The following is a 19,011-nucleotide window of genomic DNA, read 5'->3' on the forward strand; positions in this document are numbered from 1 at the left end:
CTCTGGGATTGGTTTGATGTCACTTGAGAGGGAAATTCTTGCATGAGATCATGCTATAAGGCCTCCCCCTTCTGTCATAGCCTAAGGTCAATGATCTGCTACTCTGCTGCTCAAAGTCTAGCCCGCATTCACATCGCTTCCCATATCAGATGCAATCAATGTCCTGGGAATTGTAGAACATACTTAACACACAGCAATTGACAAGAGCTATGTTTTGTTTCACTTTGTAACCATTGTCCAGTTAATGACATTATATTGTGATTTAAATGTAGTGATTTACTCTGTTACAAATGTTAATAGGGTTATGTTTCCTTAATACGCAATTCAGTGGAGGGGGTTTGTTTTAATTCTAGACTGAGAAGTAGCGGGGATGGTGATCAAAGATGTCTGTCAGACTAAAAGCCTGGTCTGGCAGAGAGCCAGGAGTTATTGGATGGAACATTATGTTCTTGTTAATTATAACAGTGACATAGCACAGGTGGAAATGACTAGGCTGACCAAACCCACAGGGATGTAACCAACACCGTGTACTCTGTGGGGAAGGAGTTCTCTTACAAGAATATATAACGCAATAACCTATTGCGTTAGGTTTAGATTAACTTGCTTATTTGATACTTCATGTGTGACATTATTACATCCTCTGTCATGACTCATTGCTTAACCCATTTGAAGTTGTCATCACTTTTGTGATTACTAAAAGCAGCTAGGACAGAGTGCTACTCAATATAATTGGTTTACATTGTATCACTAAGCTACATGTTATTCTGTAATTAGTGCATTGAGGTTTCTGAAAATGACAAGTATGGTATCGTGCGTTAGCTATGACTATGAATCACAATCCTCTGGCACTATTCCTATTACCCCATCCATCACAGTCAATGTCACTTAATATGTTGGAAAGTAAGTTAATCAGCATGGTCATATTCTGTTGCTCTACTAGAAAAATTCATAAGGACTTACATTTTGAACAAGTCATTTGTGTCTATATCACAATAAGCTGTGATCATGTGTTGACTGGTCTAGGTAAGATGCATAGACAATCAGGAAAGCCTACTTCTGTACTTCGTTTGCTTTATATCCCCCAGCTAAACGCAGTCAAGCCAATGGATAGTCAGTCCAATGAAGTATGTTCTTTATTGGTCCTGTCCGGGTTCTGTTTTAGCTATGCAATGCCTACTGCTGGTTTGGTTACCCAATTGGAATGAAACTACGCCTATACACAAATGTTGACATTGCACATTGCTCACCAGAATTCATTCCAAAAAAAGAACTGTGATGCTCAGATAGTTTTGGGGGGGGGGGGTTTGGTTGAAAAAAGTTTTTCCCAACACAGCAGAAATGTATGTTTGAGTATGTGAAATTGTGAATCTACATGTATTTATACAACAGTTATTACAGTGAGCTCATTTAACTTTAGTCCATTCACTGTACACTACATTACCAAATGTATGTGGACACCTGCTCATCGAACATCTCCTTACAAAATAATGTGCATTAATGTGGAGTTGATCCACCCTTTGATGCTATAACAGCCTCCACTCTTCTGGGAAGGCTTTCCACTAGATGTTGAAACATTGCTGAAGTGACTTGCTTCCATTCAGCCACAAGAGCATTAGTGAGGTCGGGCACTGATGTTGGGTGATTAGGCCTGGCTCACATTCCAATTAATTCCAAAGCTGTTTGATTGGGTTGATGCCAAGGATTTGTGCAGGCCAGTCAAGTTCTTCCACACCAAACTCAACAAACCATTTCTTTATGGACCTTTCTTTGTGCACAGGGGCATTGTCATGCTGAAACAGGAAAGGACCTTCTCAAAACTGTTGCCACAAAATTGGAAGCACGTTATTATCTAAAATGTCATTGTATGCTGTAGAGTTAAGATTTCCCTTCACTTAACTAAGAGGACTAGCCCAAACCATGAAAACAGCCCCAGATCACTATTTTTCAACCACCAAACTTTACAGTTCGCACTATGCATTGGTGCAGGTAGTGTCCTCCTGGCATCCGCCAAACCCAGATCAGTCCGTCAGACTGCCAGATGGCAGATGAAGAGTGATTCATCACTCCAGAGAACACATTTCCACTGCTCCAGAATCCAATGGCGATGAGCTTTACACCACTCCAGCCGACGCTTGGCATTTCGCATGGTGATCTTAGGCTTGTGTGTGTCTGCTCGGCCATGGAAACCCATTTTATGGTGCTCCCGACGTCTTGTGCTGACATTGCTTCCAAAGGCAGTTGGGAACTCAGTAGTGAGTTTTGCAACTGATGACAGACGATTTTTACCCGCTACGCTTCTGCACTTGGTGGTCCCATTCTGTGAGCTTGTTTGACCTACCACTTGGCAGCTGAGCCATTGTTGCTCCTAGACATTTCCACTTCACAACAACAGCACTTACAGTTGAACAGGGCAGCTCTAGCAGGGCAGGAATTTGACAAACTGACTTGTTGGAAAGGTGGCATCCTATGACGGTGCCACGTTGAAAGTCACTTCAGTAAGGCCATTCTACTGCCAATGTTTGTCTATGAAGATTGTATGGCTGTGTTCCTCGATTTTATACACCTGTTAGCAATGGGTGCATCTGAAATAGCCAAATCCACAAATTTGAAAGGTTGTCCACATACATTTGTATATATAGTGTATGTTTGTGTTGACTTTTTAAGGAATTCTTGTTATTATGGTATTCTTGCTGAACTATTCCTTTGTTATCGTCAGCAACAACAGATGTTTAGAAAATAATATAGCCTACGTATTCTTCCCCAGAATTCAATGCCAATATTATAAGAAAGAGTGTGTGTGTGTGTGTGTGTGTGTGTGTGTGTGTGTGTGTGTGTGTGTGTGTGTGTGTGTGTGTGTGTGTGTGTGTGTGTGTGTGTGTGTGTGTGTGTGTGTGTGTGTGTGTGTGTGTGTGTGTGTGTGTGTGTGTGTGTGTGTGTGAGAGAGTACAGTAACTGTAAGCACGAGGACGGGTTCATGCAAGGATACCAAGTCATCAGGAAGTGAAACAGAACAGAATGTGCTGTACTAATCTGATTGAAAAACACTGTGCCCTGAGTGGTCGGAAGAAAAAAAAAAGTTTTATTTCAGCAGGCTAAAAGAGAATACTGTGTCACAGGGGAAGGAGAGAAACAACAATAACAAAACAAAAAAGTTTAACCACAGACACAGTGTGTTGGCCCATTGGTGAGAGAAAAGCTGCCTAGTACACTCAAACATGATCACAGAATGAAAATAAAGCTGAGCAAAATCATGCTCTTTGTTTGTTGAAGAGCCATATGTGATACAGAACCTCATCAGTTTAATTTCCTGTCCTAATCCTTTTTAGCTGTGGACTTTTGGCCTACAAAGGTCAGAGGGGGTGATAGCTGAGGAACATGGAAGTTGTCTGGCTGAACCGTACCGCACTCTAATTCATACATTCTGTTAGATATTGTGTCACAGCTTAGAACTGTAGGCCAGAGTCAATGTCTAAGCCCTGTTTTTTGAATGATTAGGTCAAGGCCAAGCACAGTGTGGTATAAATAGGGTAGATGGAAGGAGCTGGCTGTAGGAGGAGGATGAGTGAAAATAAGATAATATGGAGATTTAATTTTTACCTTTATTTAACTAGGCAAGTCAGTTAAGAACAAATTCTTATTTTCAATGACAGCCTAGGAACAGTGGGTTAACTGTCTGTTCAGGGGCAGAATGACAGATTTGTACCTTGTCAGCTCAGGGGTTTGAACTTACAACCTTCCGGTTACTAGTCAAAAGCTCTAACCACAAGGCTACCCTGCCACCCTGCCATAATATGTTAATTGCATTTGGAAAGTATTCAGACCCCTTGACTTTTTCCACATTTTGTTCCGTTACAGAATTACTCTAAAATAGAGTTTAAAAAAAGAAAAAACATTTTACCTTATTTAGTACATAAGAATTCAGACCCTTTGCTATGAGTCTCGAAATTCAGCTCAGGTGGATCCTGTTTCCATAGATCATCCTTGAGATGTTTCTACAAATTTATTGGAGTCCACCTGTGGAAAGTTTAATTGATTGGACAGGATTTGGAAAGGCACACACCTGCCTATATAAGGTCCCACAGTTGACAGTGCACGTCAGAGCAAAAACCAAGCCATGAGGTCGAAGGAATTGTCCGTAGAGCTCCGAGACAGGATTGTGTCAAGGCACAGATCTGGGGAGGGTACCAAAACATTTCTGCAGCATTGAAGGTCCCCAAACACACAGTGGCCTCCATCATTCTTAAATGGAAGAGGTTTGGAACCACCAAGACTCTCCCTAGAGCTGGCCGCCAGGCCAAACTGAGCAATCGGGGAAGCAGGGCCTTGGTCTAGGAGATGCTGTGGGAATGTTTTTCAGTGGCAGGGACTGGGAGATTCATTAGGATGGAGCCAAATTTATTTTTTTATTTTTTTCATTTAACCTTTATTTAAGGAATGTACAGAGAGATCATTGATGAAAACCTGCTCCAGAGGTCTCAGGACCTCAGACTGGGGGCAAAGGTTAACCTTCCAACAGGACAATGACTCTAAGCATACAGCCAAGACAACGCAGGAGTGGCTTCCGGACAAGTCTCTGAATGTCCTTGAGTGGCCCAGCCAGAGCCCAGACTTGAAACCGATCCAACATCCCTGGAGAGACCTGAAAATAGCTATGCAGCAACGTTCCCCATCCAACCTGACAGAGCTTGAGAGGATCTGCAGAGAAGAATGTGAGAAAGTCCTCAAATACATGTATGCCAAGCTTGTAGTGTCATACCCAAGAAGACTCAAGGATGTAATCACTGGCAAAGGTGCTTCAACAAAGTACTGGGTAAAAGGTCTGAATACTTGTGTCAACATGATATTTCCATTTTTTTTATTTGCAATACATTTGCAAAAATGTTTTTACTTTGTCATTATGGGGTATTGAGTGTAAATTGATGAAGGATTTTTTTTAACATCCATTTTAGAATTAGGCTGTAACGTAACAAAATGTGGAAAAAGTCAAGGGGTCTGAATACTTTCCAAAAGCACTGTAGATGTTGATTTTAGAACCTACCTATCCACCACTGGTTAGCACTTCATGCTACACTGTACAAATGAAGTGTTTTCTAAAACTAAAACTAGTGGCAACTGAGCTGCATACCTTAAAGGAGACAAAACCTTAACTTTGTTGGAGTATTGAAACACATGGTTGTGAGGGCATTGTGACAGATTTGAGGTCTACTGAAACATTCATCCTGAGGTGTTCTGAAACATGTCATGGTGTGTTGTAACATCACATAAGAGTTGTGCAACACCTTGCCAGAAGCTGGGAACCCTGACCCAGAAAAGGCTGAAAACACTGGTGTTTGGATTCCTGTGTAGTGCAGAATTAGATCCCTTCTCTTTTGGTGTTGTTTCCCCGCTCTAAAGCTTGAAAACACTGATGGTGTTTCGAATTCCGTCTAGTGTGTAAATAAATCCCTTCTTCTGGAGTTTTCAAATACTGTAAATGAGAGTATCTCATCTTATTGTGTATTCCCTGCTCTTATAAACTCCTCATCAGTAATTCCAAAAGATAATAATTAATGAGTACAAAATTAATTTTTCAAATGCTTTATCTTTTATTATCAAATTATCAAATGACAAAACATTAAAAGGTCTTAAACATTTTTAGATTGATAAAGACAGTTCAAAGATCTGTAAGGCATTTATCATATTCTTTAAGATCAACAGAAATGTGGCATTTTATTTCACGTTCATGGAAAAAATGCAGGCAATGACTAATGTTAGAAGTAGCACTCATACAAAACTTGTAAAAAAAACTTCAGCACAGGGCTCAATACGACCCACCAGTCATCCATTGTACTAATGACATGACCTGAGTCTTTATATTCCATACACAGCATGGAAGATTGCTTAGATCTATTGAATAACAGACAGAACAGTTGCGCCGTGATTGGGAGACCCATGGGGCGGCGCACAATTTGGCCCAGCATCGTCCGGGTTAGGGCAGGGTTTGGCCTGCAGGGATGTCCTTGTCCCATCGCGCACTAGCGACTCCTGTGGCGGGCCAGGCACGGTCGCCAGGTGTACAGTGTTTCCTCCGACACATTGGTGCGGCTGGCTTCCGGGTTAAGTGGGCATTGTGTCAAGAAGCAGTGCGGCTTGGTTGGGTTGTGTTTCGGAGGACGCACGGCTCTCGACCCTCGCCTCTCCTGAGTCCATACAGGAGTTGCAGCGATGAGACAAGACTGTAACTACCAATTGGATACCACAAAATTGGGGAGAAGAAGGGGTTTCAAAAATAAACAATAAAGCCTACTCATCTCAAGTCTGAATCGGGCCCAATGTGATCCGTGTAACAAGGGTGGTTCTGCACAATGGTTTACTCCTGAAGACTGGCAGTGTTTTGACAAGCAACAGACCTGGGATCACATCCACCTTCTCACATGAATACCAGTTACCTTATACATGTTGCCTCTGCTATAATGTACATAGTCCTAAACATTTTGATTGTACATTAATAAAAAATCTCACAGAGTTGCCTGGCAACAGCAGGTCTATAATTAGTGCCAAAGTCTACCATAGGAAAAGTATTAATTTCCCAGTGTCTTCTTTAATGTTACCAGAAAATGTAATTTATATTTATAATCCATATTTATGCTGAAAACCTTTCGCAATTTAGAAATATTTGATTATTTGAGAGATACAGTCTGCAAAAACATTTTGTGTTTGGATGTTACCTTTTACATGCACTGAAACTCAAAAAGGTGTTTTCACAACACTATTCAGATTGAAGAACCACTTTGGGTGGCTCAGAAAACTTCCATTCTGTTTTGAAATACATTCAGTGTATTATAACACAACACCAGATCTCAGCTTAGGTGCACTACTTTTCATGGTTTTACTACACAGTGATGGTGTTTTGAGTCTTTCTATTTTAACAGTGTAGGTCTACCAGGGTGTTTCAAGTTTCAAGTTTTTATTGTCACGTGCACAAGTACAATGCCTTTCTTGCTTGCTCTTTCCCAACAATGCAGCAATCAATATCAGTGGTACTATAAAAAATATATCCAAAGTCAAGTAGAACAAAAACACGCAAGAAAAAAAAAGTGCCAATACCATATTTATAATGTGCAGGGATACTGGAGTGGTAGGTTTAGATATGTATAGGGGTAAGCTGACTAAGCATTAGGATACTGTATATGATAAACAGAGTAGCAGCAGAGTATATGATGATTGTATGTGAGTGTGTGTGCATGTGTGTAGAGTCAGTATGAATGTGTGTGCGTGTTATGTGTGTGTGAGCAAATTAAGTGTGTGTGTGTGAGTGTGTTGGAGTGTCAGTACGAGTGAGTCTAATTGAGTGTGTAGCGTGTGCATAGAGACAGTGAAAAAAACAACATTTTTTCTATAGAAGGATAAGTGCAGATTGTCTGTGTAGCCATTTTGATGGCTATTTAACAGTCTTATGGCTTGGGTATACAAACTGTTCAAGAACATGTTGGTGTCAGACTTCGCGCTCCGGTTCCGCTTGCCATGCAGAAACAGAGAGAACAGTCAATGGCTTGGGTGGCTAGAGTCTTCAACAATTTTCTGGGCCTGATATAGAGGCCCTGGATGGCAGGGAGCTCGGCCCAAGTGATGTACTGGGCTGTCTGTACCACCCCCTGTAGCGCCTTCTTCACGAATGTTTGCATGTGTGTGGACCATTTTATGTCCTTAGAGTGATTTGGACACCGAGGAACATGAAGCGCTTGATCCACTCCTCTGCAGCCCTGTCGATGGACAGTGGTCCACAATCAGCTCCTTGGTCTGAGGGAGAGGTTGTTGTCCACAGTCCACCACAGCGCCAGGTCACTGACATCCTCCCTGTAGGCGGTGCCATCGTCACCGGTGATCAGGCTTACCACAGTTGCGTCGTCAGCAAACTTGAAGATGGTGTTGGAGTTGTGCGTGGCCACAGTCGTGGGTGAACAGAGAGTGCAGGAGGGGACTAAGCACGTACCCCTGTGGGGCCCTCTTGTTGAGGGTCAGCATGGCAGAGATGATGCTGCCTACCCTCACCACCTGGGGTTCGCCCGTCAAGAAGTCCAGGATCCAGTTGCAGAGGGAGGTGTTCAGTCCAGGGTTCCAAGCTTGTTGATGTGTTGAACACTGAGCTATCAATGAACAGCATTCTCAAATAGGTATTCCTCATATCTAGGTGGGTGAGGGCAGAGTAGTGTGTATTTGAGATTGTGTCGTCTATGGATCTGTTGGGGTGGTATGCAAATTGTAATGGGTCTAGCGTGTCTGGGATGATGGAGTTGATGTGTGCCATAACCCGCCTTTCAATGCAAATCTAATCAAATTCATTTTTATTGGTCACATACCAATATTTAGCAGATGTTACTGTGGGTGTAGCGAAATGCTTGTAAAAGTTGCTTAGGAGTTAGAAGCAGAGCTGCCATATCTGTCGGCTCCATCTTACTTGATGATTACAGATGTGAGTGCTACAGGGCAGTAGTCATTGTGGCAGGTGGCCTTAGGAAGGATGGTGGTCATCTTGAAACATGTGGGGATTACAGACTGGCACAAGGAGAGGATGCAAATGACCGTGAATATGCCTGCCAGCTGTTCTGCACCTGCTCTGAGCATGCCCCCTGGAATTCCGTCTAGCCCGCAGCGTTTACGAGTGTTGACCTGATTAAAAACCTTAGTCACGTCGGCCTCAGAGAGCAAGATCACGCAGTCCTCTGGGTCAGCGGGGTCGCTCATGCACAGCTAGGTGTTGTTTTTGTCAAAGCGCACATAAAATGCATTGAGTTCGTCTGGTAGAGAGGCATTGTTGGGCAGATCATGGCTGGGTCTTCCTTAGTAATCTATAATGGACTGTAGCCCCTGCAACAATCAGCAGGTGTCAGAGCCCGCTTAATAGGATTCCACCTTGTTCCTATATTGTCCCTTTACTTGTTTGATGGCTCTGCAGACGTCGTAGCAGGACTTCTTGTTTGTGTCCTCAGCTGTAACTTCAGGGTTGGCTACGATAACCCTGTGAGTGGTAGCCCTGTCCTTTAGTTTAGCGCTAATCCTCCATTTTAATCCAGGGCTTTTTGATTGGGGAAGCAGCGAATCTTCACTGTGGGAATAATGTCTGCAATGTATTTGGTAATGAAGCCGGTGACACAGAGGTGGTTAGCGATGTTCTATCTAATACCACACCCCCTTGGGCCTTATTGATTAATTATAGACTTGGTGGTTTGAGTCCTGAATGCTGATTGCCTGGCAACGTTGGTAAACAATTTATTATAGCAATAAGGCACCTCGGGGGTTTGTGATATATGGACAATATACCATGGCTAAGGGCTGTATCCAGGCACTCCGCGTTGCGTGGTACATAAGAACAGCCCTTAGCCGTGATACAGTATATTGGCCATATACCACACCTCCTCTTGTTTTGCTTAATTATACACCCTGCTGGATAAACTATATATTACGTACCATGCAATGTATGCTTAAGAAGAACCATTGTATAAATAAATACATGTTATTTGGGTATCTGGTCTCGACACAGCTCTTTTTTTAAAGAAAAACACACTTGGTCAGGTAGTCATAATTCTCCACTCCAGTAGACGGCGATAGGCCACTGGTAAAGCACTTTACTTACTCCGAGCTGTCGACATTATTTATTTCATTTCAACGCCATTTTCCAACACCGTGTGGAGACCACTGCTCGTAGGTAAGAGTCGTCTGAACGTGTTGGGAGACTTTGGCGCAGATATAACGAGTACAATTGTGATTAATGGATGTGGGAATGAAAACCGTTTACGATTTAAAAACATAATGCACTGTAAAATTGTTTTGCTTTAGTCGAATAGTTCGATTGAACCGTCAACAAAAGCCAGCATCTTGCTAAGCTAACCGCAATGCTCATCCACGGCTAATATTAGCTAATGGAAGCTAACAATGAGCAGCACTGCCAGATTAATACAATACATGTTTTTCCTGTCTAATTTATCCATGCACTTACTTAAAGCTGTAACTAACTAGCGATCGTATTAACTTATATTTAAACAATCGCGTTGTTGGTAGTTAGCTAAGCACGTTAACTTGCTAGCTAACAATATAGTTAACTAATCAATGCTAATCAATTCTCCCTCCTTTCTTCCAGATTTATATTTTTTTTGTCAACCCTTCAACGGAAACAAGTATCCTTCGAGATGGGAGGTAATTACCTAACGTGATATGCACCCAACGTCTTTTTCAGTCTTGTTTCCTATATGTAAAAAAAATAGATAAAATAAAAAACGATTAGTTTGGTTCGGGGCGTTTAGCCATTTAACACAGAGTTGTCACAAATTGGGAGTGATGTGAATTGTGAATGACTGGATGTAGTACTTGTGGTATCTCATTTTCCTCTTTCCTTTCACTCTTAGAACCTGCTCATCTCAGAGATTGTCCTCTTGATTGTAAGGTATATGTTGGGAACTTGGGCAACAGTGGAAACAAGACTGAGTTGGAGAGGGCGTTTGGGTACTATGGCCCCCTGCGTAGTGTGTGGGTGGCGAGGAACCCCCCAGGCTTTGCCTTTGTCGAGTTTGAGGACCCCAGAGATGCAACTGATGCTGTGAGAGAATTGGATGGGAGGTAAGCCACTACTTAATGACATTATTGTCCACCAAGAATGGGAAATTCAGTTAATTACTTGAGCAAAACAGTCATATGCCGTATTCCAGTCTAACTAGTATGCTTCTGCAATTACTTTATGTGAACAGGACTCTGTCTGGCTGCAGAGTGAGAGTTGAGTTGTCCAATGGTGAGAAACGCTCGCGGAGCCGCGGACCTCCACCCTCCTGGAGCCGTCGCCCTGGACGTGATGACTACAGCAGCAGGCGCCGTGGGAGCCCGCCTGTCAGACGCCGGTATGATACATCACCTTTCACCTAGATTTGTTATCACTTATCTTTAACATGTAGGCCAACAAGTGTTTATAACCTACCTACCTTGCCAGTCAACCCCACACCCTCCCTTCCATCCCTTCCAACTGTATCATATGTCCTATCATTTCAATTTAGTGGGCTGGATTTGGCAGGTAGACACACACACCTGCACTGTCTGTAGGTTGGTTAGTGCTGTGATACATTATAACATTTTTACTATGGACACAATCAGAGCTGGGAAAGGATCATTTACTCATCTGAGGGATTGGGTCCCTTTTTCAGGTCAAAATTTAGGTGATTTCAAAAGGTTTAATTCAGGCATCATTTGTTGATCTGGGCAATACATTTAAGGTAAATTCTTTAAGATTAACATCAAACACACCCATCAAATTTCGGAAGAAGGGGGCACTTGTTTGATAATTTAATTGCTATCTGGATGTCAGTTTTGTTTCATTTTCTCAGTTTCGTTTTTTGCCTTCGATCTATATTAATAAAAATGAACCCCGTTGCAGAGTCATCACCATGCCTCTTCTCACCACCCTCTGAGACAGTCAGTCAACTAGTCCTCTTACAGCATCATGTGACCACTGACCAGCGCCAGCACTGTGCCCCACCCAATCAGCTTCGCTGGTGCCGTGTCACATGACCCAGGCATGGCCAGTCGTCATGTTCCGCTCCAGCCTATTGGTTCCTGAGCATGCAGCTCTCAGCTTCCTCCTCCTCCAACCTTAACCCAATCGTCAGCGTCGCAGCCCACCTCACAATTCTGACCAGTCAGCGATTTAACTACTTTCCCCAATTATCAACACAACTACCTACAAGCAGCACAGCAGGCCCCGGCTAACCACACAAAGACAGGGAAAATCTACAACTACTGTACCCCCTCCAGCCAACCAACACCATAACTCCAACATTTGCAACATGTGGCAAATCCTCTCTGCAAATTCTACCTCCCTCGCCATCAGTCTGACTTCCTTGCGTCATTTCTATCTTGTCCAAACCCCCAAAAATAGTAAGTTGCTTTTCTCCTGCTTTTTGTAGTGTCATGCTTACCACAGGTTTGGTTTACCAGCTGCTTGACAATATGCAATTGGCAGTCATAGAAAGTGTGGCTTGAATTTAGTTTCAAACAACTTGTGAGTACAATTATTATCATTTAGAATCTCCCTCTCATAGATTACAAATAAAGCTTTTGTCCTGAAACTCAAAAGTTGTGGGGTCTTGGAGCTGCCCTGGTTAGCATTAACTGTGTATTGCCATTTATGAGGACCAATATAGGTAGTGATTTAAGAAATGTGCCCTTTGTTTGTTTAACAAACAGTATAGGTATGTAGCTTTTAAGTCTGCATACTTGTATTTTATAGCTTCTAATTCATTGCCTCACTTTGTTTATATGCTTGTGTTCATTTAAACTTCCCCGGTCTCCTGAGTTTATAAGAGGTCTCATTTTGACCTCAGTTGGTTGTCCAGGCATTCTGTCCTCTAGCAGGGGTGCAGAGGATCCCCTGATCTGTTCCGTCTGCAGAAAGAGGAAGGCTGTGTGTGGTATTGTGTAATGATTGGAATGATGCTTCTTCGGGAATAAGGAATGTCATGTTTGACAGGTGTTATTGATGCAATAATACCCTGTATTCAAACGTTTTTTCCTTCTCCATCCAGCTCTCCAAGGAGGAGGAGCTTCAGCCGCAGTCGAAGCAGGTGAGTGTAAATGCCTCTACTACATTCTCCATAGTGTTCCTCTTTTCCCAGCCTCCACACCTTAACCTGTCTGGGATATGTGGGACGGTAGCGTCCAACCTCTCCAACCGCCAGTGAAAGTGCAGGGCGCCAAATTCAAAAAAACAAAAATCTCATAATTAAAATTCCTCAAGCATACAAGTATTTTAAACCATTTAAAGATAAAATTCTCATTAATCCAGCCACAGTGTCTGATTTCTAAAAGGCTTTACAGCGAAAGCACCACCAAGGATTGTTAGGTCACCACCAACTCACAGAAAAACACAGCCATTTTTCCAGCCAAAGAGAGGAGTCACAAATAGAGAGAAAATGAATCACTAACCTTTGATCTTCATCAGATGACACTCATAGGACTTCATGTTACACAATACATGTATGTTTTGTGCATATTTATATAAAAAATATAGAATTTTACATTGTTACATTCAGTAGTTCTAAAACATGCGGTGGTTTTGCAGAGAGCCATATCAATTTACAGAAATATTCATCATAAATGTTGATGAAAATACAAGTGTTACACGTGGTATTACAGATCTAGTTCTCCTTAATGCAACTGCTGTCAGATTTTAAAAACACTTTATGGAAAAAGCAAACCATGCAATAATCTGAGTACAGCGTTCAGACAACAAAGAAGCCAAAAAGATATCCGCTATATTGTGTAGTCAACATTAGTCAGAAATAGCATTATCAATAATCAATGGTAAACAAATCCAAACGCAGGTCCAGCCGAACGTCGGACGAAAAGTTCAAAAAGTTCCGTTACAGCCCGTAGAAACTTGTCAAACTAACTATAGAATCAATCTTTAGGATGTTTTTATCATAAATCTTCAATGATGTTCCAACCAGAGAATTCCTATGTCCGTAGAAAAGCAATGGAACGAGAGCTAACTCTCTCATGACCGCGCGTCATGAGCCTGTGGCACTCTGCCAGTCACCTGGCCAATCCCCTCTCATTCGCTCCCACTTCACAGAAGCCTCAAACAAAGTTCTAAAGACTGTTGACATCTAGTGGAAGCCTTAGGAAGTGCAATATGACCCCATTTACACTGTATATTAGAATGGCAAAGAGCTGAAAAACTACAAGCCTCAGATTTCCCATTTTCTCAGGTTTTCACCTGCCATATGAGTTTTGTTATACTCGCAGACATAATTCAAACAATTTTAGAAATGTCAGTTTTCTATCCAATACTACTAATAATATGCATATATTAGCATCTGGGACAGAGTAGCAGGCAGTTTACTCTGGGCACCTTATTCATCCAAGCTACTCAATACTGCCCCCCTGTCACCAAGAAGTTAGATTTGTGGTAGCTATCTAACTAGTAGGGATGTAAAGATTCACCAATCTGCATCGGTCCCTGATTTTAAAATACAAGTTCATGTTACATTCTTTCCACCTTCTGAAAATACCTCATCTTATGTGACTGACCACTAACGCATCCTCTCCTTTAGTGGCCTATGTAAGTTACGGTATTAAGACTAAACAGGACGCGCTCTTAGACCTACAACACGATGGTGGTTATACAGGGCCACAACTAGAAGCCTGCTAACAGTTAGGGTATTGATTATGGACCTAATTAAGTTGGTATCTTCTGTAATCAATTTTCTTAGACCCTGATTTTAAAATACAAGTTCATATTACATTCTTTCCACCTTCCGAAAATACCTAATCTTTTGTGACTGACCACTAACGCATCCTCTCTTTAGTGGCAAACTGCATGTAACTGTTGCCAGTCATTGATCCACAAGTCATTTTGCATGCCGAACAACCCGAGGCAATATCAGTAGCCTAGTCAAACTGTTCCTGATCGTGCACATCTGCTCGGCACCTTCAGCATTCAAATGCCAAAATGGCTTGCGTGATATTAGGCTTTATTAGTTGAGTGAGAACCTGTGCAATTTGCTAGGTTGTTGTCTCTGCAAATGTTCAGTGTTTATTCCAGTAAAACGCCATTTATCTGGCTATACCTGCTGAACAGGGCTTACTATAGATTTGATTTTGATTGTTAGAGTTCACCATTAGCAATAGTTTGGGTTAAAAATATTTTTACATCTTAACGTTAAGTTCCCTATTTGGGGGACTTTGAGCGGTTCTGGGGTGGGCGTTTTGGTGTACAAAGCGCTTTGAGTGTTGTAAGGTCCCGTATCTTATAGTGCAAGAAAGCCCCATCTCTCCACTCCTGCTCTTACCAGTGGGGCTGAACTGAAGTGTCAGGTTTCAGATGCTACATTTGCCCGAGTGACTTGTCACATTTCTGAGCCTATCTAGACTAAGGAATTATTTCCTGTCTAATAATGTTGCACAGTATACCGGTTATATCACGGACCCAAAACAACATGGTACTTATGATACCAACATTTTAGAATACCATAGTACCGTTTCATGTTACTCCAAAAATGTTCGGCCCTCCCAATCTAAAAACCCACTGCCGCCTGTTGTAAAATGTTTATACATGGCTCTGACGTGGTCAATACTAATTGATGCTCTATAGCTTAAAGTGACCACTGTTCAAATGTAAAATTTCTGACAGTGTGAATACATGCGAGTACATCGGGAAACGCACTCTAATTGACTTGTTCTTCTCTAGGTCTCCGTCACGAGACCGAAGGAGAGATAGGTCTATCTCCAGAGACAGGAACCATAAACCTTCAAGATCCTTCTCAAGGTCCCGGAGGTAAGTGTGCGTTCATGACGTTAAATGGCGTCTGTTTCATGTCTTTGTTTATCCACGAGCGTCTTCCTATATGGACAGGTGCAGTGGGGTTATTGACACACTTGATGAAGATGCACAAAAATGGCTATAAAATCATTTTGATGCACTACGCTCTAAAATTGTTGTAAATTATATTAATTCAATTGCACGTAAATAGATTTTGTTTAACAAGTAATAAAAAAAATTTACGTTGTGTCAATTATCGACACCCCTGTTTTCATTTCCTTTCAATACCTCACCTACTGAGGATGATGCCACTAAGCCTTTTTCAGAAATGTTTTATGAGTTGGTTAACACGTTAGAAGGAATCTTAGACCGTTCCTACATACAGAGTCCTTCCGGCGCCTTTGTCTGCTCTTATGGGCTTCAGTCTGCAATTCAAACTACAGGTTTTCAATGGGTTTCAAGTCTGGAGACTGAGATGGCCATTCAAGAGCATCATGAACTTTACCCAGTACCAGGACATTTTAGCCAAAAACCCAATGTGTTTGAATAAAATGATCTATATGCACTGAGCTTGGACACGCGGTGTACAAAAATATTAAAATAACAGTGAGTGCCTGTGACTGGCGAACGTCACAGGCACTCAAACAGGTAGCACAGCGTTGTCCGGGCTGAAGCTGCAACATAATTAGAGCACGTTCGTTTCTTGTTTCTGACTGAAAAGTGCTGTTACCCAAATAGCTAATTTGTCTAGGAAAAATATTCCATATTTCCTTAACCCTTGCTCTCTTTACGTGAAACATGTATGCATTGCATGCACGTCACCAATAGGGCCTCAACTATAGCATATCATCACATCAATAAATTAGTTATAACAAAGTCCGAACACCGCAACAGCAAAATGGATGCGGAGGACGGGGGGGGACTAAAAACGCAAATGTTTACTGGTTGTTCAGGAGGGAAAGAGGAAGTTGAGGTATGAAAGACATTTGACTTAATTGTAGAAACTACTGGAAATCAAGAAAAATTAGGGTGTAGGAGCAAGTGCTGCGTTTGTATTGTTTGCCAAACAGGTGCTGTTAGATTAATCTATTTCCAAAGACCATTTGGAACCATGTAAACAACATTAAGTAAATTATAAATGTTCCAGTCTGTTCGAACAAGAAAATAAAATGTAAGAAAAAATATATATATATATATTTTTTTTAAAGCCTTTATTACAGCAGCGACTAAAAACAGTTGCATGAATTGCGGTTTATTTATTGTTTAGGCTAATTATCCAAAGCTCCCTTTTTATTTCATTTTAAAGCAAATGCTTGATGGCATACGAGCCATTCATGCTTTGAAATGCAATGCAATGTGATGAAATTAACGAATAAATGATTGCTATGAAATATAAACCTATGTAAGTTACGGTATTAAGACTAAACAGGACGCGCTCTTAGACCTACAACACGATGGTGGTTATACAGGGCCACAACTAGAAGCCTGCTAACAGTTAGGGTATTGATTATGGACCTAATTAAGTTGGTATCTTCTGTAATCAATTTTCTTAGACAATTAAAGCAAGGGCTGTTTCCTCGTCTTTTTACTCCGCTGCTGCCTCCACCACATTGCTGGGTGGCAGGTAGCCTAGTGGTTAGCGCATTGGACTTGTAACCGAAAGGTTGCAAGATCAAATCCCCGAGCTGTCAAAGTATAAAAACATTATTTTTTTATCTGTCGTTCTGCCCCTGAACAAGGCAGTTAACCCACTGTTCCTAGGCCGTCATGGAAAATAAGAATTTGTTCTTAACTGACTTGCCTAGGTAAATAAAGGTAAAGTAAAAAATTGTTCAACACCAATATGCTGGTTAACCTCGCTGTTATGCACATAACAACAAAAAAATCTATTTGACTGCTCGCCTACAGAAATCTCGGTCGACCAACAGTTTTTGACCAAACAATCGCAAAGTCGACTAAATTGGGTCAGCCCTAGTTTGCACAATACTGGACATCGCTCTGGATAAGAGCATCTTCTAAATGTAAAATGTCTTTACGCAGTCATTTTTGCTCGTCTTTATCAAAGGTGTCAATAATTTCGGACCCCACTGTATTTGTAGGGCTGTGGACATTGGATTGTAGTGCAAGTTATTGTTTCTGACAGATCCTTGTTTTTCCCCCAGCCGCTCTAGGACCACGGAGAGAAAGTGAGTGACAGTCTGAAGTCCAACCCTGAGGATGTCTCTTGTATTGAATCAGGTTTTGGATGAGTGCGTTTCATTTTTAAATAATCTTTTAGATTTGTTTTTTCTTTCTTCCTTTTTATGAAGTGAAACGGCCGTGTCTATCCATCTTTGAAACAATTCCGTCTTTGCAAACTGTATCATTCACAAATTACTGTCTTTATTTTACCAAATGTGTCCTGTTTTAATTTGTTTAAATTTACATGACGCATTGTCAAAGGATTGATTTAGAAAATGTTTTCAGTCCACACAATTATTTCCCCCATAAATTCTGAAGTAGAATTCATACAGGAAGTAGTTGTCACACTGCATGTTGAGTAGAATGTGGTAACTCAACTACTTTGTATTTGTTTCTGTTAAACTGTTTGAAGTGATTGAATTAAACATTTGGTAACAGGTTTCCCTGGGTATAACTTTTTGGATTGTTTTGAGTTATGTTTAATTTACTTTTGATTGTGGCTCACTGAATCAAATCAAATGTATTTATATGGCCCTTCGTACATCAGCTGATATCTCAAAGTGCTGTACAGAAACCCAGCCTAAAACCCCAAACAGCAAGCAATGCAGGTGTAGAAGCACGGTGGTTAGGAAAAACTCCCTAGAAAGGCCAAAACCTAGGAAGAAACCTAGAGAGGAACCAGGCTATGTGGGGTGGCCAGTCCTCTTCTGGCTGTGCCGGGTAGAGATTATAACAGAACATGGCCAAGATGTTCATAAATGACCAGCATGGTCGAATAATAATAATAAGGCAGAACAGTTGAAACTGGAGCAGCAGCACGGCCAGGTGGACTGGGGACAGCAAGGAGTCATCATGTCAGGTAGTCCTGGGGCATGGTCCTAGGGCTCAGGTCCTCCGAGAGAGAGAAAGAAAGAGAATTAGAGAGAGCATTATGTGGGGTGGCCAGTCCTCTTCCGGCTGTGCCGGGTGGAGATTATAACAGAACATGGCCAAGATGTTCAAATGTTCATAAATGACCAGCATGGTCGAATAATAATAAGGCAGAACAGTTGAAACTGGAGCAGCAGCACGGCCAGGTGGACTGGGGACAGCAAGGAGTCATCATGTCAGGCAGTCCTGGGGCATGGTCCTAGGGCTCAGGTCCTCCGAGAGAGAATTAGGGAACGCACACTTAGATTCACACAGGACACCAAATTGGACAGGAGAAGTACTCCAGATATAACAAACTGACCCCAGTCCCCCGACACGTAAACTACTGGAGGCTGAGACAGGAGGGGTCAGGAGACACTGTGGCCCCACCCGAGGAGACCCCCGGACAGGGCCAAACAGGAAGGATATAACCCCACCCACTTTGCCAAAGCACAGCCCCCACACCACTAGAGGGATATCTTCAACCACCAACTTACCATCCTGAGACAAAGCTGAGTATAGCCCGCAAAGATCTCCGCCATGGCACAACCCAAGGGGGGGTGCCAACCCAGACAGGATGACCACATCAGTGAATCAACCCACTCAGGTGACGCACCCCCTCCAGGGACGGCATGAGA

At 42.0% G+C, this 19,011-nt stretch overlaps 1 protein-coding gene across 1 annotated transcript; it reads left to right on the plus strand.

Moving 5' to 3' along the window:
- The first annotated feature begins 9,608 nt into the window (after nucleotides 1-9,608).
- LOC135539772 (serine/arginine-rich splicing factor 3-like) lies at nucleotides 9,609-17,905 on the plus strand. The gene is made up of 7 exons (XM_064965890.1): nucleotides 9,609-9,685; nucleotides 10,118-10,173; nucleotides 10,383-10,593; nucleotides 10,722-10,868; nucleotides 12,546-12,584; nucleotides 15,212-15,298; nucleotides 17,446-17,905. The coding sequence occupies exons 2-7, from the start codon at nucleotides 10,167-10,169 to the stop codon at nucleotides 17,471-17,473; spliced, it is 519 nt and encodes a 172-aa protein (XP_064821962.1). The 5' UTR covers nucleotides 9,609-9,685; nucleotides 10,118-10,166; the 3' UTR covers nucleotides 17,474-17,905.
- Nucleotides 17,906-19,011: the final 1,106 nt, after the last annotated feature.

This window comes from Oncorhynchus masou, chromosome 5 (assembly GCF_036934945.1).
Source record: "Oncorhynchus masou masou isolate Uvic2021 chromosome 5, UVic_Omas_1.1, whole genome shotgun sequence".
Lineage (NCBI taxonomy): Eukaryota > Metazoa > Chordata > Actinopteri > Salmoniformes > Salmonidae > Oncorhynchus > Oncorhynchus masou.

Coding starts and splice junctions, on each gene's coding strand:
- LOC135539772 (XM_064965890.1), top strand. Junction 10,869..12,545: donor AGCCCGCCTGTCAGACGCCG/GTATGATACATC, acceptor TTCTCCATCCAG/CTCTCCAAGGAGGAGGAGCT. Junction 15,299..17,445: donor TCCTTCTCAAGGTCCCGGAG/GTAAGTGTGCGT, acceptor TTTTTCCCCCAG/CCGCTCTAGGACCACGGAGA.